We start from the raw sequence: 22,120 nt of genomic DNA, 5'->3' as shown, positions 1-22,120 counted from the left end.
TGCAACAAGAACCATGTCTTCGCTCCACTTCTTGTCTCCAAATACTTGGTCATTCCTCAAGCTTACTTGCCTTTGAGAACCATCTTATCCGCCTCCAGGAGGACCTCGTCTTTGCCCTCGAGGAGGACCTCCATGCAAAACAGCTGATCACCTCATCGAACTTCAAGGTACTAGCCAGGCTAGCTTGTACGGAGTGGCTTCAAGGGGAACATTTTTCTCTACTGCTGAAATCTGGGTTTGTTGGAACCATGCCACCCTAATTTTGCAAAATTTGAGATATGCCACCCGTATGAATTTGGCATGTACAATGGATGCCACAAGCACTAGTGGTCTCAAGACGCCACATATGATAGAACAACACAAAGGTCACACTAGCCGCAGTGAAACCACTGCAAAACGTATTTTGCTTTTCAGCCCCTATCTATTTATATGTCAGTCCTTATATTGTATGTTATTATCAAACCTATTAAAACTTTATATTTTGGACCCTATAACAACCAAAATAAGTACATATGCACCCCTAAACACTATACGGACCCACTGTCAGCCTCTTCCCCCCTATCTTTTTTATTCTCTCTCCCTCTCTCCCCCCTCTCTCCCTCTCTCCCGAGCCATCTCTCTCTCTCCCTCTCTCATTCGCCATATTCGCTGGTGAGCTCCCCATCTCAGCGGCGCGGACAAGTTCTCGGTGGCGGATCCGGAGGCGGGCTCGACGCCGCCGTCCTCCTCCCCCACGACGGTGCGGACGAGCTCGCCGACGGCGTGGCGAGCTTGGTGGCGTCTGGCTCGCCGAATTCGGGCGCGAGCTCGCTGGATCTGGCGGCGGGGGCCACAACGGCGGCGGTTCCTCTTCCCCTTCCTTCTTCTCGAGCGTTGGCAGCGGATCCGGATGCGGGCTCGACGCCGCCGTCCTCCTCTCCCCACGACGACGCGGAAGAGCTCATCGATGGCGGGCTCGCCGGATCCAGGTGCAGGCTCGCCGGATCTGGCGGCGAGGGCCACAACGGCGGCGGTTCCTCTCCCCCTCCCTTCTTCACGAGCGTCGGCGGCGAGGAGCAACGGTGGCGGCGATGCGACCGGACGAGGCAACGCACGGGGCTCCGGCTCCGCCAACGCGTGGCCTCGGGCTGTGGCTTCGCCCTTCTCGAGCCCAAGCGCGACGCTTCGAGCGGTTCCTCTGCAAGCGCGAAATCGGTCTGCGGAGCCACGGTCCCCACTGCCATGGATGCGCGTGTCCGACATGGAGGGTTAAGACCACAAGCCAGAGCCACGCTTTGTACATGGCCTGACAAGAAATCGAAAGTTTTATCACCTGCATTGACATGACTTGTGCACTATTTTTGCACGTACGCCAGCACATGAAAGACTATCACCGGCACTGTGCCGTCACAAGCTGGTTGTACCAAAATAGTCTTGTCTTGGTGTTCTTCCAGGAAAGATGCCGCCAACTAAATTTAGTAACGTACTGTACGTACAGACTACAGTAGTTTGGTCCAACGTACACGGTATCACAGGATCAGGTACATGGCTATTCTCAATAGTATTCTTTTAATTAAACTCCGGCCACTTGGGTAAAAATTCGGGTCTTCTTTGATCAGTATAGCTAAGATATTTTGTAAAATCCGTACGTGTAAACAAAATTCACAAAGCTATATATATAGAGAGAGCTATGATATTTCTTTAATAATGAAATGAATTATATCTTGGGACATATATAGGCTGTGTTCTTCCTGTACACTTTCCCAACTTCTACTCACTCATTTTTCACGCGTATGTTTCTCAAACTGTTAAACGATGTTTTTTATTTTTACAAAAATTTTCTATAGAAAAGTTGCTTTTAAAAGATATATTAATAATCCATTTTTTATTTTTTAGTAAATACTTAATTAATGATACGCTAATATGTTATTCCATTTTGTGTACCGTGCGGAAAGATTCCCAACCGCCACAATCGAACATATAGCTATAGATGATAACTAAACTTGTGCCGTTCAAAGGACTCATGTAATAGTAGCTTCAATCAATCCTGATATATACAATTTAATTAAAAGAACTATCCTATAGTTGTAGAGTCTGAATAGATTTCCATTATCCAGTAATGCACCTAAAATTCGAGCATGAGATGACTCTAGCTAGCTTGGATATTGGTGGCGGCGAGCTAACTTGGTTTCTCACATTAATAATTTACTTTTAAAAAATAAACATTCGCTCTAGTTGGTTTGAAATAAAAAAAAAATTGAAGTTACTGAAAGCTGAGCAATTTCTTCAGGACCCCGTATTGAAAATAATTAATACTTCCTTAGAGCGTTGTATATATGCACACGTTAGGTTAGCACGCGATTAATCAACAATTAATAGATTGGCTAGCTACTAGTTGCATCATGAGATGTGGATATCTTTGCATATGATAATCTGACAGTGGGTTACGAGTATCATTTTGGTAGGATTCGGCCAGATAATCGCGATCGCCAGAAATGATTTGTATATTAATTCCGTCGCTTTTGGTTGTCCTTTGTGGGGAAAGGGAAAGGTGATCGAGAGTCGTATGCATAATATTAGCGGCAATTTTGGAGGAGACATAGCACGTCAAAATTAAATTTAAAGCTAACACACAAAAGGCATCTGCTTCACGAGTGTAGTTACTGCACGTTTATTTTTTGTTTCCTAAAAGTAAGTCCAAAGTGCACGTTTATAAACTGTTCTTCCTTTTGTTTAGATTCTATATCTAGCAACGATTTTGGCGCAGTCGGTTTGATTCATGACAAAGGCGAGCCGATATGTATAAGACGAGGTGATTCAGCCAAGAGTACAAAACAAAATGGCTCATTTTCAAATGAGAAAATTATTTACAGAAACTTTGGAGCTATATAGCCATCCAAAGTTCCTTTCTAAATACTACAAACACATGCATACTTTTTTTGAATCTCTTTCAAAATGTAAGGTACATATGCGTGTAGGATCAATATGACTTTCTGCCTTTTACTATCATTTAACTATAGTCTGTTGTGTTAGGTTTTTATATTTTGGGATGGATGAAGTATTAAGTCCACCGCCCCCCCTCCCCCCCCCCCAAAAAAAAAACCGCGCTCACACACATTTCGTATCCTCTTTTGGTTCAAATCATTAACTCCATAGGTACACTGGCTGTTCATGAATGTAGCTAGGAGACACTGCACGTGAGATATTTCACTTTGTTAATCTATATATATGGTACTGTATAGTACAATTGATGGTACTACATAAATACCAGAGGTAGCACATGCAAATCAATGTTTTGTTTAGGGAGAAATTTTATGGTCCTTACAAGCTGTCAAAATGCCAATACGAAAAGGTTAAATAAATTACACTAAAAAATTGGTACCTTTCGGTATCTACTTAAGAACTACAAAATCACTCATTTTAAGGTCTATAATGTTAGTGATACCTTCCAAGTGTTGAGGTATCAAGAGATACCATAAATTAGTATAGCAAATCTTTGGATTATGACAACTCCTAAAGTACCATGAAAAATCCCATGATTGTTTAACCAAAATATATGCAATTGACTAAGCAAAAGGGAGCAGTCGTCCTAGTGGAGGTGCTCTATATATGTCAAAGAAGAGAAAAGCCTCTGACATGATTTATATGGAGAGAGGTGGTTAGCCAGCTAGGCCAAGCACAAAAAATCCTCGACTAGTCTTGAATGGTGTTCTTCAGAGTGACTCTCTCTTCCATACATTGTCCCAAATATTATTTGCATGTTAAGCAGGATCTGAGAGATTGTTGATAGATCTGCAGGTAAGTGGTACTGTCCCACTGTCTTGGCTACAAACGATTCTGTGTGTTTCACGAGCTCCAATTCAATGGGCAATCTGTAGTGGCATCAAGTCAGCTACTGTTCTTGTCTGTGATTGATAGCTGTATATGTCTCCCGGATGCATGGATGATGGATCTCTGTGCTTGTTTGCCAGTAGACCAGTAGCCAAATAGTTTTCTCTTCAGACTGGCTGCAAAAGTTTTTGTTCGACCATTCACATCTCGACCAGTCGATTTTCTGTTTGAATCATGTAGCTTAGCTCTCGCTCGATCGTCCAATTAATCTTGGATTCTTGGAGATATATAACTCTCCGATGTCTAGATCGACATTGATCAGACTCAAGAGTGAAATGTTTGTTTGTTTGTTTGTTATTTTGTCTAGGTAGATAGCTAGTAGAGTTCTTTTTCTTTGGAGACATGGAGGACTCGAGCCTGTTCATGGAGTGGGCCATGGAGACGCTGCAGCACCTGCACCCGCTGCCGGCGACGCCGCCGCCTGCCGGCGGCGGGTACGCCGGCGACAACGCGACTTTTCCGTCGCTCCAAGCGCTCCGCGAGTCGTCGGTGTCGCAGAACGGCATGGCCCCGCCGGAGCCAACGGCGCACGAAGGCCACCGAGCCTCCAACAGCTGGAGCTCGGGCGACACGGACAGCGTGTCCGGTGGCGGCGGCGGCGCGGTCATGGAGCACGACGGATGGTCGACGTCGCCAAATTCGGTCAGGTGCGCCGCTGGCGGCGGGGGCGGCGGCGGCGGCGGCGGCCTCTGGCCCGTGAGCTGGAACTTCTCGTCGGCCATGACGCAGCCGTGCAACGATCAGGCCACGCCGTCGAACCCGCCGACGACGACGAGAGCGCGCTACGGCGGCGGCGGCGTTCGATACCTGCCGGCCGCCGTGTCGCCATCGCCATCTGCACAGACACGGAGAGCCTCCTCCAAAGGCAACGGCGGCGGTGGCTCCGGCTCCTCGTCGGCGGCGCCGTACGCGCAGGAGCACATCATCGCGGAGCGCAAGCGCCGGGAGAAGATCAACCAGCGGTTCATCGAGCTCTCCACCGTCATCCCGGGCCTCAAGAAGGTATAATACATATATCTCCATTTCTCGCTCATTTCTCTCACCATCTTCTCTGAACACGAAGATCGATTTGAACAGATGGACAAGGCGACGATCCTCTCCGACGCGGTGAGGTACGTGAAGGAGATGCAGGAGAAGCTCAGCGAGCTCGAGCAACACCAGAACGGCGGCGTCGAGTCGGCAATACTCCTCAAGAAGCCGTGCATAGCCACGTCGTCGTCGGACGGCGGCTGCCCCGCAGCGTCATCGGCCGTGGCTGGAAGCAGCAGCAGCGGCACGGCGAGAAGCTCGCTGCCGGAGATCGAGGCGAAGATCTCGCACGGCAACGTGATGGTGAGGATCCACGGCGAGAATAATGGCAAGGGGTCGCTGGTGCGGCTGCTCGCCGCGGTTGAAGGGCTCCACCTCGGCATCACGCACACCAATGTCATGCCCTTCTCGGCATGCACCGCCATCATAACCATCATGGCAAAGGTAAGACAAATTAATTCGTCGTTTTAATTCGAGAGAATTTAACCAACTTGTTTTGTGTTTTTTTTTGTAAATGCATGATATGTCTTGTAGTTAATATTCCACTCTGGTCAAATATATTTGATGTTGGGAGAATCATGCATATGTATTAATTTACAGCTAGATCTCTCAATGTCAAATATAACATGTCCAAATAATATGGACCAGTATGGCTTATATGCTTTAAAATTTGTGGCACCAGTCTTAGGGCCCATTTGAATCGTAGGATTGAAAAAACGGATGAATAGGAAAAACACAGGATTTTGATAGAAATGTAAGTGTAAAACAGGGGATTGCAAAACACAGGAAAAATATAGAAATGACTGTTTGATTAGACCGCAGGAAAAATGCAGGAATGAGATGAGAGAGATAGACTCAAGGAAAGTTTTCCAAGAGGTCAGAGTGGATGTTAACTTTCCTACGTTTTGCTCTATAATTGTAGGAATAGGAAAGTTTCCTACATTTTTTCTTTTTCTTATTCCTATGAATCAAAGGCATGAATAGTGTAGGATTTCAATTCCTTTGTTTTTCCTCCATTTTTCCTCCAATTCAAAGGGGGCCTTAAACAATTTACAAGATCAAGTAAGGTTATGACCACACAAGCGCTTCGATTTAAGAATATTTCGAATTGATCATCTTCAACAAGCACGGACAAAGCTGTAAGTAAGTAAAAATAGTTTACACTTGGTGCTGGAGCATAAACTTTTGCTACAGCTAGCATATGGGTTTGCTTTGTGCTGAGAAACGTCTAGGGGTCTTTCGGCTAGCTCCACAAGGTGGTGGGCTAGACGACCTGGGTTCGAAGCCTCACCTCTTCTAATCAATTGATATTAATGGTCATTCCCTAATATTCACGTCTGGGTTTGCCTTGTGCTGACTGCAGGAGTAGTAAGAACACTAAAATTCATAAGGTATATCGTGATGATAATCATGTTATGTAGTACAACATATCTTATGACTACAGTCATTCTTTATGCACTTCTTATATACTTTCTAGTTGCAAGATTTTCAATTAAAAAAATGCTGGGCCTGTCAATTGTAAATTTATTGCTTTATACATGCATAATCATAGTGGCTTATAATTAGGTGGAAAATATTTTTTTAAGAGAGGTGGAAAATAAAATTGATTGGGATAAAACTATAGTACTTGGAGTAGCTAGTATAGTTAACTAATTAATATCACTGAAAACAAATTTTGGCTATGATATGCTATATAGGGTAATATTTATCACCTAATCGGAACTAGATCTTATACATATATAATGGCTTCTGTAATCATCACAGTAAGAAAAATGGCTTCATGTTTCCGAACTTGCCACATCAGGAATCACTAAAACTAATATTTGAGTTTTAATTTCTCATATCATATACTATATATAATAATATTTATAGCAATAAAATAATAGTTGTACGAAATAAACTAAATGCAAATGTTGATCTAATGATATTGTTTTTACCAAATACAGTTTAATTTATATTATACTCCCTCCGTTTTATAATATAAGTCATTCTAGCATTTCTCACATTTATATTGATGCTAATGAATCTAGACATATATATCTATCTAGATTCATTAACATCATTATGAATATAAGAAATACTAGAATAACTTACATTATGGAACGGAGGAAGTATTAGGCTAATTGTCAGTTATATATTTGAAGACTTAAATTTCAAAATGTCCGCCCATCTTATTTAGTGGAAGGAGCAAGTAAATGCATAACTTCCCCCATTAAATTTACATAGATTTAAATTCTTGTGCACATTTATTTTCGCTAGAAATTACTCCCCCCATCCCAAAATAAGCGCAACCATAAGTTTTCGTGTCCAATTTTAATCGTCCATCTTATTTAAATTTTTTTTAAAAAAACTAAAAATATGAGTCACGCATAAAATACTATTCATGTTTTATAATCTAATAAAAATATCAATTATAAAAAGATTTTAAATAAGACGGATGATTAAAATTGGATACGAAAACTTATGGTTGTATTTTTTTTAATGGAGTACGTGTTTATTGTTGATTCCGTCGTCGTCCACTTAACTATTGCATATGTACACGGTGTCAAACAAAATATTACTCCGGAAAATTATGGCAAGCTGAAAGACAAGTGATAATTGATTAATTGATTTATGCACCGGAACCAAAATAATTAAGAATGCATCTACATTTATTTAATACGCTTGCGTGGCAGCACCGTTATTTTTTAGTCGATAGCAGCGGTCCTCAACAATATTAATTAATTGATGAAAGCGGCTGTGAGGAGATTTTTAAAATTAAAAGTCATACTTAAAATCAATTAGAATGCCAAATTCATCTTTTCGTCGTATCTTCCACAAAATCTGAGTACTATATATAACTGGTCGTTGAGTGGATATGTATAGCAGGTATATATAAATGCGCGTCCACTAATTAAGTTTGAAAGCTGTAATATACATTGCACCAAAATTTATACCAGTACTAATTTCTTATACGGGTCGCTTATAAAACCCTTCACGAAAATTCGTCAAAACGTACTGTCATGAAATTAAGTTCTCGCGAGTTTGCATTCGTAATTAATATATATGCATATTAATTATACGATTTAATTTGCATCAGGTGGAGGACGGGGTGAGCGTCACAGCTGAGGACATTGTAGGGAAGCTAAACACTGTGCTCCAGCAAAACAGCAGAAATAGCGCGCGAGAAACAAAAAGCTGACAAACAGCAACAAACGACAGCTGCTAGCTAGCTTGGCTAGCTACTCAATCAGGCATGTTGCCATTGATTCCAGAACAGTGTAAACACACACTCTCTCTCGATCTGCTCGTCGTGTACTTGCGTGCATCTGGCCCGTGATGCATGCATTTGCACAAATAAATCTAGCACTGGATACAATTTATCTTAGTGCAATAAGTTTAAATATATCATATTTAGTACTAGATTTAGTTTTTTGGACGGAGAGAATACTAGCTAGAGCTACGAATGCACTCTCTATAGCCGAATAATCTTAAGATGTACCGGTTCAACTTTTTTTAAAGATGTTCATAGGAGATAAGATGTGTGCATGTACATTTATATCAATGAGTGTTTTGCATGTTATGAGTATCATCATTTGTACAATGTTTTTTTTAAAAAATATTATGCTGATGTTGATCGATTGGTCAGGAGGATTCATGCATTTTGCACATATATTTGCGCTTATATATGTTGACACTGCACGGCCAGCGACCGATCGATCGATATACGAGAATCTCTTGGATGATGACCATTGGATTGATCGACCGGCAACTAGCTACTCTGGCTAGCTAGTTTTATTAGCTCGTTCTCATTGCTCTCCGGCACCATACTTCCGCTCAGATGCAAATAATTCACTTTTCAAAAGTTTCCAAGCTAGGGGCCGGCCTCCATGACCATATTCCCAATGCATGCATGTGTTCAGCATAGTCTCCATCTTCATGTTACTATTTTTTAAAGAAAAAGTACGAATTACCGTCTTAAATTATCATAGTCAACCGAACTAACCTAAACATAAAAACCAGACATCTTTCACCCCCAATTTTATAAACCGGATAAATAATCCCCTAGCTTAATCCCGGTAGTTTTGGTCCTATGTGGTATACACGTGATAGTCCAGTCAGTATTTCTTTTAAAAAAAATCAGTGCGGCTCACTATAAGATCTCTCCCCTCCCACCTCTCTCCACCACCACCACACGCTGCGGCCGACGAAGATGCTGCCCCCTCTCCCACCACCCCCCCTCTCCTCATCCTCCTCCTCCTCACCCACCACCGGAGAAGCTGCCGCCGCGGACGACGACGATGACGAGGGATGCCCTTGCATCTCCTCATGAGACAACCTTCCCTACCGAGCCGAACTCCTCAGCCTTCGCCACGGTGCCCTCCTTCTCGGCCTCCGCCGGCACGTGTGTGCAGATGGGAGAGGGCTGGATGATGCCCTTCTTGTAGAGCTTTGCACAGCATGGGCTTGGGTGCAGACGGAGGTCGCAAGTCCCAAGCGGGCAGCGGCATGTCGTCCCTATCCATGAGGATGTGCCACTTGCGGTGGAGCTCATCGGCCTTGACGCGGGGCATGCTACGGAGGCGCGCTTGAGCTGTGTTGCCTTGACGAAAAATTGTTGATTGGACTGCCACACATATACCACGTAGGACCAAAACCACAACGGATTAAATCGGGGGAGGGGGGGTTATTTGTCTGGTTTACATAGTTGGGGCGAAGGATGTCTAGTTTTCGAGTTTGGGGGGGAGGGGTAATTCAATCGACCGCGATAGTTCAGAAGGCTAATTCATACTTTTTTCCTTTTTTTAATAAAGACAGTTTAAATCTTGCGCCATACCTATTCGATACAATAAATATTAGTGTAAGAAAAAAAAGACATATCTACAGTGGTAGGACAAACCCCCGAACTCACTCGAAAAGATGACCAATCAATTTAGCATTTCCATATATTTTTTTTAGATAATGAATTTTCATTAATCCGATCTTTATATCTATGAAGGATATACACAGCTAAAAATATACAAGAGCACTTAGACTCACACCTCAACAAAGAGGAGAACACACAACAAAAAAAAAAGAAAAGAAAAACCTACGACCTCAGCACAACCCTGCTTCTCGACATCCTCTCCTGAAATGCCCAGATTCGGCGAGTGGAAGTTGTCTAGTCATCGCTGCCCCTAGTGTGCCGTCATTGCGAATCTCCGCTAGTGCCATGTTCATCTACTTCAAGTGAGCTGACGCCACGCGTTGCCGGTTAGCCCACCTTCATTCGTCATCATCCAATCAGAACTAGCCGACCAGACGCAAGCTGACAGGATCTGCTTCCGCTTCGTCGGATTCCTAGGCCTCTGCCACCCATAGGCCATAGGGCTGCCACCTTCGACTATATCCTTCTCCGTCTCCCAGATTTCTAGCCCGCCGCTACCCCTAGGGCCGCCGCTGCCACTGAGGAAATCCTCTTCCACCCGGACTCCGAGGCCTTCCACACCTGATGGGATCCGCCTCCTCATCGTTGAGAACCTTGCACCGGTGCCCAGGCTACCGCCGCCCCTAGGGTTGTAGCCGCCGCCGTCGAGGAGGTCTTCTGCCTTGATGCCCAGGCCGCCGCCGCCGCCTACAGGACCACCTCCACCGGATCCGCCTTCTCCCTGTCGAGGACTAGCCATCGACGCTTAGGTCGCCGCCGTCCTCCGCCACGTTAAGTACATGAAGATAAGCCCTAGTATAATCTTAACACTTAGTATTGTTAAAAAGTATTATCGTTACAACAACGATGAATTCAAGATCTTTCTATTGCGTACCAATGAGTTCATCATTGGGTGCACTCAGACATACAACATTGTCATCTCTACAAGGTTGAGGATACCGATAGGACTTTCTCTTGCTACTATGTCACCTATGGTGTTATTTTGCAGATGCTTGGTCGAAATATTGCATCAAGTCAAATTGTTGTAGTGGTTTGTTTTCATCATGTTGTGATATTTCATTGCAATTGTTCTTTCGATTTGTTGAAGCAAGATATTGCCCATTTTGCATCAAGTTTTTATCGTCACCATTTGTGTTGCAGGCTTATTGTGGACATTTACAAACATAGTACTTGCTAGATTGTAATATTAATTGTTGCGGCAGGATTTGAGATATTGTATCTACTATGGGGAGAGATAGAGTTCTTGTGATATTTGATTCTTTTTTTCGATTACACGGCACATACTACTACACAACACACACCATACTTATATATATATATATATATATATATATATATATATATATATATATATATATATATATATATATATATATATATATATATATATATATATATATATATATATATATATATATATATATATATATATATATATATATATATATATATATATATATATATATATATATATATATATATATATATATATGTGGGGCACCATGGTGCTCGGGCACCATGGTATGAAATTCACAAATTCGCTCAAAATTTTCAAATTGTGAGTATATACCTAGTTATAAGTATTCGATTAATACCTATACCAAGCAACAAAACAACTCAAATTTAACTTTATTTCACAATCCAATATTACATACCTAACTAATTATATGTTTGGATGCTATATACATAGAATCAAAATCTAACAAAATCATGTTTAAATTCAGTTCAAACTTGTTTTGAACTAGTTAATGTTAATACCTAGACATTTTAAAAAATTTCATACTCATTTGAATTGAATATATACTCAATTTGAATCATGAAGCTCGGGCACCATGGAGCACCCAACATACACACACATATATATATATATACCCACGAGTGCATCCCCTTCTAACACATGCTCAATAGATGGACTGATAGAGAGCCAAGATAAATTCATGAGCCTTACTAAAACATTATCAAAAGGCGGTGAACCTGAGTGTGTGCTCATAATTATTTATTTACAATAGTTTTTGTGTAGAAATATATTTACAATATATAATTAGTATTGTTGCATGATCGAGTCCTAATTGTTGGTGTATCTTGTGTGTGGGAGTTCATTGTATTGTATTAGGTGGTTCAGGTAAAGCCACTTAAGTGAGTCAAACGATGGAATGGACAGTAGTATGATAAAAGTTGTTCTGTGGATGATGTCCGATTTGTAGTTGCGTCCTTTCATTTCGTGGATGAAAATGACTGTTTGATACGCTAGAAGCTTTATAAATAAAGCTCCTGCAAGTTGCAAATATCAATGGCTTCTCTGCAATTGGATGATATAATAATTTATCCATCATTTAATTCACAATGTAATAGCTGGGTCTAATATATATAACTGATAGAAAGGACAGTACTTTGGATTGCCTCTGTATATACTATTATCAACTAGATTAAAAAAACGTGTAATTGAATCAGTATCTGCATTTGGACGATCCTGGCGCACCAGCATATATATATATATATATATATATATATATATATATATATATATATATATATATATATATATATATATATATATATATAAAAGCTTCTAGTATCCAAATATAATACACGCGCGGTGTATAAACATACGTAATATATATGCATGTAGTTTTGTATTGCAGTTTTGAAATGCACATATAGCAGAGTATTTTGGGACATGCATCTTAAAGTTTTTGGCACATATATATGCCGTCTATACATCAGCTGTGAGTTGGTACTACAAGAATCTGTAATTTTCTTAGAGGCAAAAATCGTTAAGGATAGCATAAAAACCGCCAAGGTAATGACGATTTTTGTATAGTATATACATACGTGTACGCATATAATACGCATGTCCTTCCATACTGTCTACATATGCAAAATGATTATGCAAATCTACGAGCATAAGGCTTTTTCAGTTAGCTTATATTATGTCATGTTTAATTAGCTTATTATATATGCTCTTTGGAATATATATACAGCTTGGCTAGCAAAATAATCATGTCTTTTGTTGTGCTGCATTACATATATATACTGAAGAAATTAGGAAAGACTCAAGCATCGACGAAACCAACATTTGGAGTACATATTTATTTTGCTGCAAAAGATTGAGATTTCGCTGATGGCTGAGGGTCCCAGCAGCTTTGCATGCATGCATACATGCTCGATTATCTTTAATTAGAATGGTTAGGAGCTCTGCCAATTTATTGAAAAGAGTAACTTGAAATAAAGTTACAGCAGCTATCAAAGATGGATACATCAACGCCATAACATAAAGGAAACATGCATGCTTAATTATCTTGAGATATGTTAAGTTACCAATACTTTGGGGATGTGTCCCCATCTGAAACTGAGGTGAGGATATTCACAAGATCAATCTGACAACCTCTTAGGACATTGAACCTTGCTTACCAAAAAAATATATATACATGATACATGCAGACAGAGACACATGCATGGCCATGCTAGGTCGATATCTTGGCAATTAGTGTGAAATAGTCCCTGACAAGCAAGTCACTAATTTCTGGGCCAGGGCAGCTAGCTGAATGTCAGCACGGTATATACCATGGAGTAGTATAACGACAAGTAGTTTGTTCGCTTGATCAGATGGGCCGTGCACCACCTAATTAAACCCGATTGAGACCAGCCAGGACTACTGCTATCTGATTTTTTTACTTGACTTTATTCATTTTTTCGATGTGATTGCCACATTCATTCTATATGATTTTCTAGTTACCCGGAACCTCCTGTCCCTGAACTCCGGATGTTTCGGGCTGCCTGCCAGGAAGTTCCGGGCCCTGTTTAAATTTGACCGCCGCGATTATTTTTAGTGTTTTTCAGTTAAGCCTACTCACCCTCCCCCCCTCTCTAGGTTACATCTTCAGCTTTTATGTCTGGCAGCGGTGAGTACGGTGTCAGTGAGCGTGGATGGCTCTTCCTCCTCGCCCCGACTCCATGCGACTCCGGGATAGTGGTAACGTTGGCCATCTCCTTGCTCTAGCGGCATAGCAGGGCTTGGGTCAGCCTTCCCCTTTCGACCATGGCACGGGAGCAAGCAGGTGCTCTGCAGCAGAGCAAGAGGACGAAGCTGGGTTGGGAGGGTGAGGTGGTGCGGCGGTGGAGATAGGGGCAGGTACGTACTTTTATCGCTATTTCTCTCTCCATTTCCTCCTAATATAATAAAATAATACCGCAGGTGTCCAGCAAATAATTACCTTTTTTTTGCGGTGTCCTCTAGCAGAAACACGTTCTTGTGGTATCCTCTAGCAAAGAGAGCCATTGAGTGTTGAGTAAATTTTGCTTTGTAAAGCTGCATTGGAGGGATTCCTCACCGACCGCACTCGCGAGAAAATTAATTTTCGCATGCGTTCGCTAAAGAACCGTAAACCATACTAAAATCCCCACCCAATCCCTCATCCCCTATCTCACATCAAGTCCCCACCCCTACCTCACCATGCCCTCTCTCGGCTTCCTCCTTCACTCTCTCTCCCTCTCCCTCTAGGTCGCTAATGCGCCTCGTGGGGGTGACCGGTTGCTCGCTCCATCCCTACCCTAGTCCAAACCTGTGGCAGTGCTCATCAAGAGAATCGGCAACGATGATTGGACGAGGCAATAGATTTGACAATGGCGTGTCTAGAGGTGACGAATCTAGTAGTGGTAGTGCCTGTAGGTGGCAACCTGCAACGGTAGGTGGTGACAAAGAAAAGACACTACTACAAGAACCCTAATTGGTGTCGGTTGGGAAACTCCCTTAGGTATTGGTTTTCCCAACAGGCATCACAGAACCGGCACCGCTGACCTTCATTGGAACTCTTTTCTTCTTCATTGTACTATTGCTTCCACCGTCATCATCCCTGTCTCCACAATTATACCGAGAAGCCTTGCATACTGGACATTCATCAAGATATGCAAAATCACCCCGGTAAAGAATGCAATCATTTCGACAAGCGTGAATTTTATGTATCTCAAGACCAAGGGAACATATAACTTTTTTCGCTTAGTACGTTATTTCAGACAAGACATTATCCGCAGGAAGAATTTCTTTCAACAACTCTAGCAACTCAGTGAAGCTCTTATCAGACCATCCATTGCTTGCCTTCAGGTGAAGTAGAGATAGGACCACCTGGAGCATGGTGTGCTCCGCCTTACATCCATTGTAAGGTGGAGCTTTTGAGTCCTCCACCATGGTTTTGAACATGCGATATTTCCTATCATCAGTGTCAGCCTTCTCCCCGTCGCGCATCATCTGATCTAGATTAGCTTCACTGTGATCGACACATGTTTGGTCCTCTTGCTCACAGCCGACATCCTCATTTGGCATGTCACAGTTGCCTGCACTTCCCTCGCATTGCTCCTCTTCTCCATAGAACTTGTCCATGAGCCGCCTTATAAGAAGATGTGCATGGACTCGATGCGCCAGAAATTGCCTGTCTTTCTTGCAATCATTCAATCAAAGCATGGACACCACAGATAATCCGGCGTATCCACTGAGTTTGTGCTCGTCACCATGGCAACGAAAGCCGTTACTCCCCTGATATACTCCATAGAGTCACGATCCGCTTCATACACCCATCGTAGATCCATTACAACAGGCGGGTACATACAAATATTACTTAATGTAGATTACTCTGAATCATACAAATTCAATTTACCCAATAACAAAACCGATAGATCTTATAAATGAACAAGAAAAGATAAGCAACATCTATAACACCAAATTAGTTTTGTTAAATCTAACATTGAATATATTTTGATAACATGTCTTTGTATTGAAAATGTTATTATATTTTCTTATAACCTTGGTCAAACTTTAAAAAGTTTGACTTAGAAAAAGCCGAATGACTTATAATATGGAATAGAGGGAATAATAATTTATCGTTTATTAAAAATCGTGCAGAAAAAAAATACAATGAGGGTTTTGTAATTTACAAGAACATTGGAATAAAATACAATGAGAAATGATCATTTTATCCCTAAGATAAAATTGATATTTTTTTTGAAAATGCCATGTCACATTAATTATTCATGGTTAAAAAAAGAAAAATAATTTATATTTTCCATCAATGAGGAAAAATATCGGATCATGCCATGGGTACACATTTTTCCATAGCGGTAAAATGGATATTTTCTTGTCCTTAACGGTGTTTCACTAACATTTGACTAACATCGATGGCATAGATGGTAGAAAACATCAACTCAAATTTAGCATATCATCCAAGAATAGATCTAATGAGATTAATGGACACAAAAAAGAAAAAGAGTTATCCCTAAAAACGACACATAATTGTTTCGATCATGTATTTTACATGCATACGTAGCACACGGTATTGTAAATCAACAAGCAAAAGTGAAACGGAGTGAGAAATAATGAATTTCACCTTGTAGGCTTCAACCTTCAACCAAACCCCAAAAAAAATCGAGCAACCACCCCCTCCCCCCGCTTCCAGCTAATCGGGCAAGAACAAGAGGCGCTGCTCTGTTCTTACTCAATCAGCTCGAGTGGGATGATATATATGTAGTTGGCTCATAGGTGCCGGGGTTCTACATCTAAAACTAGCATCTATGTCTGAGAGGTACCAACAGTTAGTACAGGGGTGGAGGTAGAAAGGTGTTGGCTCTTAACTAAAATCCAGCACTTATCTCTTTCACCATAAAGGTGTCGGTTCTAGGGTGGGCCCTGCGCCAACTAATCCGATGTGATGGGAAATAAAAGGTGCCGGATTTTAGAGAAAAAACCGACATATTTCTCTAACAGGGATAATAGGTGCCGATTCTATTTAAAAACCGGCACCTATTAGGAGAGATAGGTGCTGGTTTTAGGGTTTTGGTAGGCTGGCGGAGGGTGTGGGCAAGATAAGCACTATAGGTGCCGAATTTACCTACTCCAGCACCTATAGTATCGGCACCTATTTGATGTTATGTAGTAGTGAGGGGCAACACGGTGGAGGGAGCGGAGTATGGCGTAACAGCGAAGACCGCTCCTCCCTCTAGGTGCAACGGCAGCGGCACGATGAAGGGTCCTCTCCTACCACTGCTCGTCCACTCCCCCTCCCTTCCCTCTCCCAAATCTTGCTCACGCTCTCTCGCTCTACCAGATCTTTTGGTCGAAGGGGGAGGAGACTGCATTGCTCGGCGACCGTCCTCGGTAGTAGCGGATCCAAAGAGCCATCGTGCTTGGCAACAGCAACCGCCCCGTCTCTCCCACTCTCTTCCCCTTTGCCGTTGTTCATGTTTGCATGCATGCTTGGCGACAACGACCTGATCATTGTATGTTGATGTTTGCATATTCATGTTGGCTGCCTATTGATGGCAAACAGATCATGGATGAATTTTCTCTTCACACTTTGGTCGCATGCGGCTATCCCCAGACAGAATGAGAAACTTGTTTTCATGCACTGCGCGATCTGCAATAGCCTGTTGCATACGAGATTGCTAAGGGGCGATCGATCGCCCCTAGCGATCAGCCGGTCCCCCCTCCCTCCCTCCACGTGGTTTTCTTTTTTGGCACCGTATTACTTTTCTATTTTAGTAAATTTATACACCTAAAGTTTGTACACCTCAAGTTTACACATCTAAAGTTAAGTGACCCAAAGTTTATAAGTCAAAAGTTTTTATATCCGATTAGAATTTGAATTTGAATTTAAATATTTTTTATATATAGTATTTCTATACATCTAAAGTTTATACACCTAAAGTTTATAGACCCAAAGTTTATAAGTCAAAAGTTTACATACCCATTTCAATTTGAATTTGAATTCAAATATTAGTTTATAGACCCAAAGTTTATAAGTCAAAAGTTTACACACCCGTTCAAATTTGAATTTGAATTCAAATATTAGTTTATAGACCCAAAGTTTATAAGTCAAAAGTTTACATACCCGTTTCAAATTTGAATTTGAATTCAAATATTTTATATATATATATTTCTAAACATAAATTTTTCCAACTTTATTTTTTTAAAAAAAATTATGATGTAGTAGGAAGAAAAGAGGGGGAGGAGGAAGGGGGAGAGTTGGGAGCGTATAGGGGGAAGGGGGAAGGGGCGGGTTGATCGCTCCCCGCGATCACCCGCACATTAGATTTACCCTGTTGCATATACTAGGGTGATCGATCATCTGCCGACCTTCGTTAGCCTCGACACTCGAGTTTTGGCAAAATTTAATTTGAAGCAAATGGCGTGCACAACCACGTGCGTACGTATGCAGAGCTCGCTGTGCAAAATGCGGCTGTCCAGTAAGATTTGACGCACGCAAAACACACCATCCATTGACAATTGGATGGAATAAATATTATATATACTCACGTGGTACTTATCTATAATTGGACGTTTTCTTGTGTGCAGATCAGTGCATGTTAGCGTCGAAGTTACCGTAAGGAGTGCAGGGGAAAGGTTAGTTTCTCCACAAAATCTGGGGAAGATCTAATAAAATATGCAAATGAATTTTGGCAAAGGAGATCTCGATCAAGGTGAAATTAAGTCATAGAGTTGCAACTTGTCAATGCCAATTGGACGCTACCAAATTAAGGTTATATCTATTTTAGAATCGTGTGGCCAAGTGGCCAACATGTCTAATTAAGGTTTTTATTGTTAACATGTTTGGAATTATCTATATTATTTTTTATGAAAATTGTATTATTGTTTTTGTTGGTAGAAAACTATTCCGGAATATCATTATTATTTTTTATGAAAATTGTATTATTGTTTTTGTTGGTAGAAAACTATTCCGGAATATCATTATTATTATCATTATTTTTATCATATTATAATTTAATGGTCTTGAAATTTCTAATTCATGCTAATAAGGAGATAGAAACAAACGTCAGTATCTCTCTAGCGTCGTTTCTCTTTCTTAACTTATTTTCAGCAGATGTTTTCTGCTTTAATATAACCACAACTATGAATATAATTTCTGCAGGCCTCGACTAGTGATGGGTCCTCCATATAAACGGATTACCAATCGCCTGAAAAATATACTTTCTTTATACCACCATAGATATATGTTGTGTCAACATAATCTAATTATTTATATTTTTCGAGGTTGCACCGGGAATATACCCTCTAACAAGTGAATTTTTTTTATTTATAATTTTTCTTATTAAAAGTTTTACAAAAATAATTTTCCATTTTGAAAATTGACGGAAATAGTCGCCTACCGCCCTCTGGGAGGGCGATTTTTAAAAATCGCCCTCCCAGAGGGCGGCGAAAATGACGTGGCAGACGGCCGTTCGCTCTCGGGCGACGGCCGTCAACGAAATTTGCAGGCGGCCCCCTTGCCGCCCTCCGCGAGGGCGATTTTGTACTGTGCGGGGGGCCGCCTGCAAATGGGCGGCGAGGGGGGGCATGGAAATTTGCAGGCGGCCCCCTTGCCGCCCTCCGCGAGGGCGATTTTGCACTGTGCGGGGGGCCGCCTGCAAATGGGCGGCGAGGGGGCATGGAATTTTGCAGGCGGCCCCCTTGCCGCCCTGGGGGAGGGCGATTTTTGCCTCCCCCCTATAAAGCCCAGCCCCTCCCCTATGAAATTTCATTATATTCACTAAAAATCCAAAAAAAACGAAAGAGAGAGAGAGGGGAGGGCAGCAGAAGGGGAGCGGCGAAGCCCTGCTGGTTCGCTCACTTCATCACAGGTATGCTCCCATACATCTTTTGCATTTGTACTAATATATTACGTTTGAGTACATATGTTGCGTTTTAGTTTTAGTTCCATATATTTTAGCAGATCTGTAGCACACAGCACATATGTGTAGATCCAGAGCATAGAATATAATAGTATGAATTGAGACATAGACAGTAGTGTTAATTGTAAGATGTAGTTTAGTTTGATCTGGAGAATGTAACCTACTTTTAGAAATTTAGAGAACAATATTGTAGAGAATGTAACTTAGGGCGTAGTACAGAAATGCGAGGTTAACGCAGTTATTGTTTTCATCAGGCACAATGTCAAGTAAGGTCACATTTCAGATAGTTCACGGTGAAGGAAATATTAGATTTGGTCCAGATGGTGTTGATCTGTCAGATTTTGTAATGACATCTAAGGGCATCGATAGGCCTGCGGAGAGAACATTTCAGTCAATTTATAGTTGGTTGTTGAGAGGATTTAGAATAGACCAAGAAGTCTACACAATGTCAGTATCTGTTGTAGTGAGTCGTGCAATAGAAGGTTATTTTTGGGAACTAATGCCGATGGACAGCACTGCTGCTTGGAGACGGTATGTGGAAATGGCTTTTGAACGGTCATGGCCCCTCGTTATATTTGTGTCGGTACAAGAGAAAGATACAAATGTTTCAATGCAAACCGAAGATGTGGAGGGTCCTAGCAATGCAGGGGATGTTGTTGGACCATCGATGCAAAATGAGGAAAATCAACCAAGGGAGGAGCAGGCCATGGGCATGGCGGATGAGGGGGAGAGAGTCGGTATAATTGTTAATGAAATGGAGAGGGAAGATTCGGATAATGAGCAAGCGGAGGACGACGCATCATCCGATGAGGAAGGTGATGTAATGGCCACTGATTGGGCAAATGAGGACTTCTCTGGTCTTGTTATATCAGAGGGTGATCATGTACCCTGGGAGTATAAGGAGTACGAGGTAATTGAGGGTGCAAGGTATGCTCATAAGGATGAGATGAAGGAGGCGGTGAAGCATTGGGCAGTTTCATTGCAGAGAGAGTTTAGGGTGGTCAAGTCAACAAATTATGTGTATGAAGTGAGGTGCATGAAGGAAGATTGTCCGTGGCGTGTCCATGCATATAAGGGTAAATGGAATGATTATTGGAAAGTTAGCATTGTGACCGAGCACAAGTGCTACTTACAAGGGGTGGAGAAGTATCACCGAAACATCACTTCAGCTTTTGTGGCAAGTGAGATGTACAGCAGTGTTGTTGGTAACATTGGCTTTGAACCAAAATCAATTATTAGGCACATCGAGAACAAATTCAAGTACACCATAAGCTATGCAAAGGCCTGGAGAGCCAAACAAAAGATCATTGAGATGAGGTATGGCACATTTGAAGCTTCTTATGATAATTTGCCTCGTTTGTTAGCCACCATTGCCCAGAGGAATAATAATACTTACTATGACCTACATACATTTACATCGGTTGAAGATAGAACAAAGAGTGTGCTGCAAAGAGCCTTTTTCTCATTGGGTGCTTGCATCAATGCTTTTGTGCATTGTCGACCTGTTCTATGCATAGATGGAACTTTTATGACAGGTAAATACCGAGGTCAGATATTGACAGCAATTGGGTGTGATGGGAACAACCAGGTTCTACCTATGGCTTTTGCATTTGTAGAGAGTGAGAACACTGAAAGCTGGTACTGGTTCCTAGAGAGAGTGCACATTGCAGTGGTGCGTATGAGGCCCAACGTTTGCCTTATACATGATCGTCATGCGGGTATGTTGCGGGCTATTGACTACTTGCAGAACGGTTGGGATGAGAAGGGACTTCCAGCTAAGTGGCCTGATGTTCGGAGTCGGTGGTGCATGCGTCACATGGGTGCAAATTTCTACAAGCAATTCAAGAACAAGCATCTTATGGAGCTCTTTAAGAGGCTCTATGCACAGAACCAAGAGAAGAAATTTAATGAGTTGTGGGACAAGTTGGATGAGTTGACAACGAAGCAAACAGATGAGCAATCTCGCAGACCACAAGTTGAAGGTGACGAGCCTCCCATACCTCTTGGTGCATTACATGATGACCCACCAACAATGAGAAGGAGGTCAGGGTCGGCCATCAGAAATTTCTCTCAGTGGATTGAGAATGAGCCTAAGGAGAAGTGGGCTCTATTGTTCGACACCGATGGATCTCGGTATGGCATAATGACAACCAATTTGGCAGAGGTGTACAACTGGGTAATGCGAGGAGTTCGGGTACTTCCATTGGTTGCTATTGTTGAATTCATCCTTCACGGCACGCAAGCCTACTTTAGGGATCGATACAAGAAAATTGGTCCGTCCATGGCCGATAACAACATAGTGTTTGGCAACGTAGTGACAAAGTACATGGAAGATAAAATCAAAAAGGCACGGAGACATAGAGTTGTTGCTCAAGGCACACAAGTGCATCGGTATGAAATAATGTGTGTTGATAGGAGCAGGCGTGGTATCTATCGCAAGCAAGCCGTGCAGGAATGTGTCTTGAAGGCGGATGGTGGATGTACCTGCAGTTGTATGAAGCCGAAGCTTCATCACCTTCCTTGCTCACACGTTCTTGCTGCTGCCGGTGATTGTGGCATATCTCCCAATGTGTACGTCTCAAATTATTTCAGGAAAGAAGCAATCTTTCATACATGGAGTGAGGAGATATATGGGTTCGG

General features: G+C 41.9%; 1 protein-coding gene across 1 annotated transcript; it reads left to right on the top strand.

The window, feature by feature from the left end:
* Positions 1–3,626: 3,626 nt before the first annotated feature.
* LOC4333691 (transcription factor NAI1) lies at positions 3,627–8,456 on the top strand. The gene is made up of 4 exons (XM_015774466.3): positions 3,627–3,777; positions 4,178–4,872; positions 4,948–5,343; positions 7,979–8,456. Exons 2-4 carry the CDS (start codon positions 4,213–4,215, stop codon positions 8,078–8,080), a joined length of 1,158 nt encoding a protein of 385 aa, XP_015629952.1. The 5' UTR covers positions 3,627–3,777; positions 4,178–4,212; the 3' UTR covers positions 8,081–8,456.
* Positions 8,457–22,120: the final 13,664 nt, after the last annotated feature.

Source organism: Oryza sativa, chromosome 3 (assembly GCF_034140825.1).
Source record: "Oryza sativa Japonica Group chromosome 3, ASM3414082v1".
Taxonomy (NCBI): Eukaryota; Viridiplantae; Streptophyta; class Magnoliopsida; order Poales; family Poaceae; genus Oryza; species Oryza sativa.
The sequence above is the reverse complement of the archived record's forward strand: the minus strand, read 5'-3'. Positions and strand labels throughout refer to the sequence as shown.